The sequence below is a fragment of the Camelina sativa genome, chromosome 5 (assembly GCF_030686135.1).
Source record: "Camelina sativa cultivar CO46 ecotype springtype chromosome 5, ASM3068613v1".
NCBI lineage: Eukaryota > Viridiplantae > Streptophyta > Magnoliopsida > Brassicales > Brassicaceae > Camelina > Camelina sativa.
In genome coordinates, this window is record NC_141884.1 from 35,962,800 (window position 1) to 35,971,555 (window position 8,756).

The 8,756-nt window shown below is 35.0% G+C and overlaps 1 protein-coding gene and 1 pseudogene across 1 annotated transcript; one reads left to right on the top strand and one right to left on the bottom strand.

Annotated features, from left to right (window-relative positions):
* Positions 1 to 322: 322 nt before the first annotated feature.
* Positions 323 to 1,225, bottom strand: LOC147944799 (uncharacterized). The gene has a single exon (XM_087512723.1). It carries the CDS (start codon positions 1,223 to 1,225, stop codon positions 323 to 325), a length of 903 nt encoding a protein of 300 aa, XP_087368849.1.
* A 2,231-nt stretch (positions 1,226 to 3,456) lies between these two features.
* Positions 3,457 to 5,507, top strand: LOC104787866 (CBL-interacting serine/threonine-protein kinase 9-like; annotated as a pseudogene).
* The last annotated feature ends 3,249 nt before the right edge of the window (positions 5,508 to 8,756 follow it).

Consider the following 8,756-nt stretch of genomic DNA (forward strand, 5'->3'; position numbering starts at 1 on the left):
TTTTGGTCACAATATTTTGAAGACAGTTGGGGTTAAAAACACATATCCTACATACTGAGATTAGGAGATATTTTCCTACGAAAAAATGGTCATAGAGATAACGTACTTTTGAGTACAAAAGAAATAATAAATGGACGGAGAATGGATTTGGACCTCCTTAATAGATAGATATATACATATTTTTCTTACATAATTAAGTTTCCAACATGACAATACGTCAATACCTGTAAATCTGTATTGGGAGCATGACATGAAATTTCCTAAGAAAATGCTCAGAGTTGTTTTTTTATTTTTTTTGTTAAACACTTGATTTCATTCATTTCTAAACGAAATACAAGGAAAAGGATTCAAGAATCCAAAGTTTAAACCATACAACAAAAGAGGCATTCCCCAATGCCAAACAAAGTAAGATAAAATAGATCAACAAAGAGTCCAAGAGAGCTTTAGAGCAAAAGCTAGATAGCAGGTTGCCCCATGTGAGATCAAGGTTTGTTGAGAAGTCTTCTATGAGTAGCTCAAAGATAGACAAACTTGTCATAGTCAAATCTAGACTTAATGACGTTGAAAAGGTGTTCTTAGCGAACGGTTGGTAGACTATGGTTTTGTAGTCAGGACAATGTTGCTTTACCAAACAAAGCATAAGGATTGGATCATATCGATGATTCGCACTAAACATTAGATGGTCTTGGATCCGAGTGGTAGGAGTGGGACGAAAAGGATGCTTTAAATCATCAGGTGACCAGCTTAAGTGATACTCGTCAATGAGCATAAAATCAGAGCCAAGTTTATCACTAGTGCTAGAACAGATCGAGATACATGAACTAGGGAACCATATTGAATTTTCCTCAAACCACAAGCCCCTAAAAACATCTAAAGCCAGGTTCTGTATAGGATGTATGAGTAGCCAAAGCAGAGCTGGTGTTACCTTTCGCCGATGGAGTCTTCGACCATCAGTTATCGGGAAACATATCAGTTCAAGACAATGGCGATTCATATGCGGTGAGGAGTTGGGCTGAGAGATGCTATTGATGTCCGTTTGAGAAGATTTGATGACCTCAGGGCTTTTTTGGCTTAATGGGCCTAAGCTGAAAACTAGGTCCACTAGGGATAACCCTAGTTTCAGCAGGAAGCGCCGCACAGGATATCGAGGAAGGTCGCCGTCCGAGAGCTGCAGCGAGGTCTGCGGTGCAGGAGACTTCTCCGGTGAGTGAGAGAGCAGCGGCATCGTGTGGTATCCGTGGTAAAAGTCGCCATTGGTAGTTAGGTCCACTGGGGAAAATCCTAACTTTGAACCCGATTGCCAAGATGAAACATAGATGTGGCGGCTTCCCGAGACTAATTGAGGGTTTTGTGCTGCAAAGCGCAACTCCGGTGATTGAAAGATCGGCGGGAACAGCCGGTGACCTTGGTTTGGGTCGGCGATGGAACCTAGGTCCACTGGGGAGAATCCTAGTTCCGCTTGAAATAACCACGGTGAGGAGAGAGTACGGTTGGTGTCCGAGCTTTGAGGAGAGGTTCTCTCCAGTGAGTAGCAGATCGGCGGACACAGACGGTTTTCGCTGGTGTGATTAGAGATAGGTTTTGTTAGGGTTTGGGAAGGGTTAAAAAAGATAACAAATTGGGGAAAAAATTTAAACAGAGCTACACTAGAGAAAGCAGAGAAAAACTGGGGGAGAGATTGATCGATTTTGTCCCGACGCTGGCGGCCGAAAGCCTCACCGGCGCCGGGTAGCTTGATTGCGGAGAGTGTCTTGATAACCGTGTCTGAGAGAAAAAAAAAAAACAAATAAGTACTTACGAACGTTTCTTAAGAAAATGCTCAGAGTTGTTAATATCGTTATCTTTGCAGGTAAGTGAAACACGATGTAGGCCAAGTTTTTTTTATATCTTTAATAGAAAAGGAGTCGCAATGCTACTTTTGAGGCGATAATTATCTCAAGGTAGCGCAACAAGAAAGGTGTTGCTAGGATTAATCGTGATGAAGGTAAAATACATGATTACTAATATAAAAAAACATTCAGAGACATTAATTAATAGAAAACAAATATCTCAAAAAAAATAAAAACAAAAATATACTAATAAACACCTGCTCTACAAAATCATTATAAAAAAGTGTGTTAATTGTTACCATATTAAAATGTTAAAACTCATACATATATAAAATATTATAGTATAAGTTAAGATTCAAACTAATATACATTATCTAACATATATTAACATTCATGCCATCTCTCTTGTTTAAGCTGATTATGGATATGCACATCGCAATATGATATGTAATAATATGATGTTCATAACTATCTTTGATAATATATATATATATATATATAGTGTTTTTTATATCAAAAACAAGATTGAACAAATGAGTTGATAAAGCAAGCAATTAAATCAAATCGGTGAAATATTATTAGTAATTATGTTTATTTGTTTTTTTGGTTTTTTCTCCTGGTTTGTTATTTAATTTTATTTTTAAGGTTAAATATGATCATATTCTTATTCGATAGTTTTTTTTTTTCTACAAGCAAAAGAACAAAGACAACAAACGCAAACAATAATTATAGATTTCGTAAATTAAAGCTAGAGATTTGATTATTTTTATTTGCATGATTTAGTAGGTAATTTACTTTTTTTTTCCAACAGGTAATTTACTTTTTATGAACCAACCTTGACTATAAACCAATATTGTTTGTAGCTTAAAATAAAAAAAATTGTTGAACACAATATGTTTTACTGATTTTGTATTGTTTGATTGTATTTTAGGTTTATTGGTCATGGACCATGGGTGTTTTATACTAAAAATATTTTATATTTGTAATATAATTTTGGTTCTTATTTGATTCATTGGATTCTAATTGTGCATTCCTTCTTTTTGTAGTGGTTGTTTGGAAAGCAAGATCAAACAATCCTAGATCTTTATGTATTGTTTCTTTACCTTTTAAAATATGTATGTCGTATGATCCTCTATAATTTTATTTATAGTTTTGTAAGCTAATATAAAAATTTTTTGTTTCAGGTGAATCCGTAGATGATCGTAATTGTAGATCTACAAGTTTGAATTTAATTAAATTCAGGTATTGTTTTAAAAAACCCTAAATCTTATTTCTTTGAAAAAGTAATGATACTAATGTTTAATCCTAATGGTTATAGTTGCAGAAAAGCTACTGATAATGAAAGATTTCTGAATATTAATTCGATGTTTGTGGCTGATACATATTTCTTATCTTCGTATATGTTACTGTTTCATTAATTTCAGAGGAATATAGATATGTAATCTAAGTAGTTTTGTTGTTTTTCCATTAATTTCATGAGAATAATCTATATATATAAAGTAGACTTTGCTCATTCCTTGTGCTGCCACCTCAGCATACCAATGTGTGTAATAAGGCCTTAACAAATCGAGTTAGCCCATTTTCGTTCTCGATTATTTCCTTCTTCTGTGTTTCCAAGCCCAGTTCATATTTTCTCTCAGGGCCCAAATATCATTATCCGTTTGCTTTGTTCTCCAAATAAACCCTTTCTGCACGAATGTCTTCTCCACCGTCTTCTGCTGTGCGACCTCAACCTCCCCGTCTTCATGTTTCCTCCCTTCTATCGTTATCGTTTGGTTTACCTCTGAAACCGCCTAATCTGTCCTTCAATGCTTTCTCTTTCAATAGTAGTCCCACTACTTCTCATTCAATTTTGTGTTCCGCTTAATCATTCCTTTAATGTTTTCTCTATCAATAGTAGTCCCACTACTTGTCATTCAATTTCTGGTATTTCAATTCCTATATAACGCCATCTTCTCCAATTTCATTCTTTTTACAATTCCTCCAATATCTGAAATTTCTATTATCTATTATGGATTCTAATGTTCTTTCATTCGCTAATCTGAAGGCCGGACGCCTACACCAACAGATTATAGGGAGGATGCAAAGCATATAAAGTGTTCTGTATGCGCTCCAAAGATAGAATCATATATAGGCTCTAATTTCGAGGGCATATTTGTTTAACTTGCGGGCAGGTTTTGTCGGACAAAGGCTATGACGGAGCAGCAGCAGATATCTGGTCTTGTGGTGTAATTCTATATGTGCTCATGGCTGGTTACTTGCCTTTTGATGAGCCTAATCTCATGACATTATACAAACGTGTAAGTTTTCTCTTCCTCTGCTTCTTCTTACTTACTTTTCCTCAGTACTTTCTTAATCTCATCTTTGGTGTACTTCAGATATGCAAGGCTGAGTTTAGCTGCCCACCATGGTTCTCTCCAGGTGCCAAGAGAGTCATTAAGCGTATTCTCGAACCCAGCCCTGTAACCGTAAGCACCTCTTACATGAATGCATAACTTGAGATGTGTCAACCATAAGATCAAATGGTCTAAAATGTGCAAGAGCTTAACAATACTTCTTTTTTTCTGTTTATATTGCAGAGAATAAGTATTGTAGAGTTACTAGAAGATGAATGGTTCAAGCAAGGATACAAGCCGCCATCATTTGATCAAGATGATGAGGACATCACCATAGATGATGTTGATGCTGCTTTCAGTAACTCCAAGGTAAAAAAAAACCATCCGCGCCATTTTCCCAATATTCTTTGTAGTTCATTTACAGTAAAGCAACTAATACTACTCTGCTGTGCATGTGTTGTTACTATAGGAATGTCTTGTGACAGAGAAGAAGGAGAAACCGGTATCCATGAACGCTTTCGAACTTATCTCTAGCTCAAGAGAGTTCAGTCTTGAAAACTTGTTTGAGAAGCAAGCCGTACGAACTCTTTTTCTACTTACTATTTGTTTCGATTGTCTAATATTATCATATGCATATATGGGGTAGTCTAACTAAAGCTGTTCTTTTATTGGTGTTGCAGCAACTTGTGAAGAGAGAGACGCGGTTTACATCTCAACGATCTGCGAGTGAGATAATGTCGAAAATGGAAGAAACAGCAAAGCCATTAGGCTTCAATGTCGTAAAGACAACTACAAGGTTTGTTTGTTCGTCTTCTTTATTTTGTCTGTGTCAAATTATGTCTTTGTAGCTCCAACATTATAAAACATTTGTTTGATAAAATCGTAGATAAAAATGAAAGGAGACAAAAGTGGTCGTAAAGGTCAGCTCTCCGTAGCTACAGAGGTAAGAAGAAAGATAGGTTTTGGTGATAACAACACTCCGGTTTGGTGAATACTGTTGTTTATCTAACTGTTTTGGTTTGGTCATCGATTTAATAAGTGTTTGAAGTTGCGCCATCGTTGCATGTGGTAGAGCTTAGGAAAACCGGCGGTGATACCCTTGAGTTTCACAAGGTAAATGTTTCAGTTCAATCTTTATCCGGTTCAGATCCGGTTAACACCTCGAGTAATTGGTTTATGTTTGAAATTATTTTTTGCAGTTCTACAAAAACTTCTCATCTAGATTAAAGGATGTAGTCTGGAATACTGATGCAGCCTCTGAAGAACATAAGCAATAAGATATAATAACAAATTGTTTATCAATTCAGATTTTTTTAAAAATTAAAGTCGAACTTGTATAATGAATAATTAGTAAAATTTGGAGTTGGCAAAACTAAAATATATTGCTAACAAAAAGAAGCCGAACTTATTAGAAGTGGGCTTATATGGAGGAGGTATAGATCCATAAGTTAGCCTTAGCCATATGCGATCTTCCTCAAAACTCGGTTTTGGCTTACTTTTATGTTTGACTCAAACGTCCAAGTCAAACAGTTAAATTAGTCAAACGTCCAATAAATGAAAGGGATCGTTGCGTCATAGTCGGGAAGTTCACTAATCGAGTATAGTTGAAACAATGTTGTCACTTTATGGCTACGGTTTTGGCAAGTGGCAACGATTCACACTTCACAATAACACAATACCGATATGGAATACAATGATAACAAAATAAATTAACTGGAAAACAACGTACAAAGTGTGGATCTAGATTTTTTTTTTAAATAATGGATTGGTTAAGAAACTGCAATTCCAAAAGTTATTTTTATGCTTTATAGATATATATTACACACACACACAAATGTTGTATATATAACCAATGATAAGACTATAAATTGTCCATGTCAATGATAAAAACTTAGAAAGAAATTGTGGCGGATAAAAAAGACCTGAAAAAATTGTCGCTACTTTGTTGCTAAATCCATAAACTTTTCAAAACAGATGACTATGATTTGGCAACAGAAACATGTGTAACAGATAAATTGGTTGCGTATTAGCAATTTAACATAATCAATCTATAATAGTCGATATAAAAAGAAAATCAGTAAACATTTTGTCGTGGCGTTGTAATAGATTAGTACTGTGATTTAATATTATCCATTTAAATGGTTTTCAAACAAACACTGTATCATCTACTTTAATCGTTACAAACAAAAATTTAATTTAAGGAGTAATTCATACTTTTTATAGGAGTTAAGCTAAGCCTACACATCTGTTATCATTCAGCGTACTAAGTACTACAGTACTATGCATATGATATTACACGGCCAAAATAAATAGACTATTTCATTTATCACTCCCTCGATTAAGGAATAGTTATCTAATTTGTGTGTTTTTCCTCTAGAGTTGTGTCATCCAAGGTTCGATCAATGTTACCCACCTTGCAAAATTTGAAGACTCGCTGCGTGATGGGGGCCTATATATTATGTTAGACTTTGAAGTCATCATAAGCAACTCATGTTTCAAGCTTACTTCAATATGTTTCATATCAACTACTGTTTTTGAAAAATTTGATGAGTCTTTTGGGATTTTCCCAAAAGAGTTTTTCAGGTTCCGTACTCATGAGTAGTTGATTTCTCTTGCCAACACCAATACTGATCTTCCAAGTCTGTCTTATTTTTAAACCTTTCAATGTTTCCTGCTTCCAATATTAATTAGATCTCTTGAAGCTCAGTTCCATAATCGATAGTCTGTGAGCTCGCTGCTTTTAGATGGGTCAACCTAAAAAAATGTAGACAATATTAAGAGTGGGCGTCTTCAATTTCCTTTGTAGACCAAAAATCACTTCTGTTGTTTTGTCAAGTTAACCAGTTGTCCCCCCTCATGGTTGCGTCTTAACTTTCCCTCTCTGCTCCCTCGTTAGATGTCATGGGCCAAGTATGTTCAAGCATGGCATATAGAAATAGAATCACAGAGACCTTGGAGAGGATGTTAGTAGTCATGTCCCTTGAAAGGTTTGACCCTCTCTGACTTACACCTACTTCTGTGTACGCTGAATACAGTTCTTACATTAACCCTTTTTATTGCTTTTACACTTGTATTTTTTGTTTGGAAGCGGGGAGAAAGTTCGTCTCATTGCTTTTGACGATCACGCAACTTCACTTGAGAAGGTTTTGAGGGAAAAAGAAGGCGGGGCTAACATATTGTTGGCTACTAATTTCAACCCAAAGTTATTTGGAGGTATGTCATATTTAAAATCCCCACAACAATTCAGACTGTTTCCTTTACTGCATCTTAAACTAGGATGTCCACTAACGATAAGCTATTCACCAGGTGAACTTTACCTCAATGCTACTTCTGGGACCAAATTTTATTCAGATTTAGACTTCACAACAACTGCTCAGTTTGCCGATAGGTAGTGATATGTTTTATCCTGTAACGTTTTAAAATACTAATTCACACTAACTTCGACATGTCCCTTAACCATATTTTCGTCCATTAACAAGCAGGCTAAAGGGGAAACAGGAAAAAGACACCAACTATATTGCACCAATCCATGGTATTTCGAAGATTGAACATATATCTACCGACATCTAGATCACGGAAACAAAAGCTCAATCTTATGCAGACAAAAAGGTCTCCTCGATATCAAGAACCCAAATATCTTTACAGTTGCTGGAGAATTTCACGGTCTTGGCAAAGATCAAAGCTTCGTCAGAGACTCTCTACACAGCCGTGGCGTAGCTTTGACCCATGACGTTGTTCTTAACGTAATCGGCACACTGAACCGAAATCGATTCCCACAGGACAAGATTGTTCATCCCCGCCATGATTTTGTAGATCGTACAAGGCAAAGCGATATCTTCTTCACCTGCTTTCTTGTGCATTCTTCACCTGTTTTAAACGTAACGTCTTGCCATCAAAGTAAAATAAGTAATTTTATTTCAAACATGTATAATTTTATTCTATACATATAGCAATTTAGATTTAATAAAACATAACACATACGGCACTATAACACAGCTCAATAACAGTTTATTCTACTGAAATGCAATTTTTTCAAAAGGATAAAAGTAAAGCGTGTACACTATGAAGGTCTGTTGCTGAAAAGATCCTGGGAGAAAAAGAAAGCAACATGCATATATACGGTAGAAAAAAATAAAATTCTTACACATTTTGAATAAAAACAGTTTCGACACAATACTAACTGTAATTAGTCAAATTATACATATACCCACATTAAAATTTAATTTAGTTTTAACCAAAAAAAACAATTTACATATTTTGACAAAATACCAACTCATTCGAATTTTTCTAGACTTTAGTATAACTAATTTTCATATTGAGCAATTTGTTATACAAATAATCCTATTTTAATATTTTATTTTTAAAAAGGAAAATAAATTATACTTAACGCAAAACATATCTGTATTACAAATATCAAACAAAACAACATAAGCAACCAAAATCAAATACAAAAACCAAAAAAATAATAAGCACACCAAAATCCAAAACAAATGCCTCAAAATAATAACTAATCGAATGAAGCAAAGAAATCCGTTGATACGGGATCAAGAGAGAAATCAGTTGGATTTACAATAGCAAACAGTTTATGAAC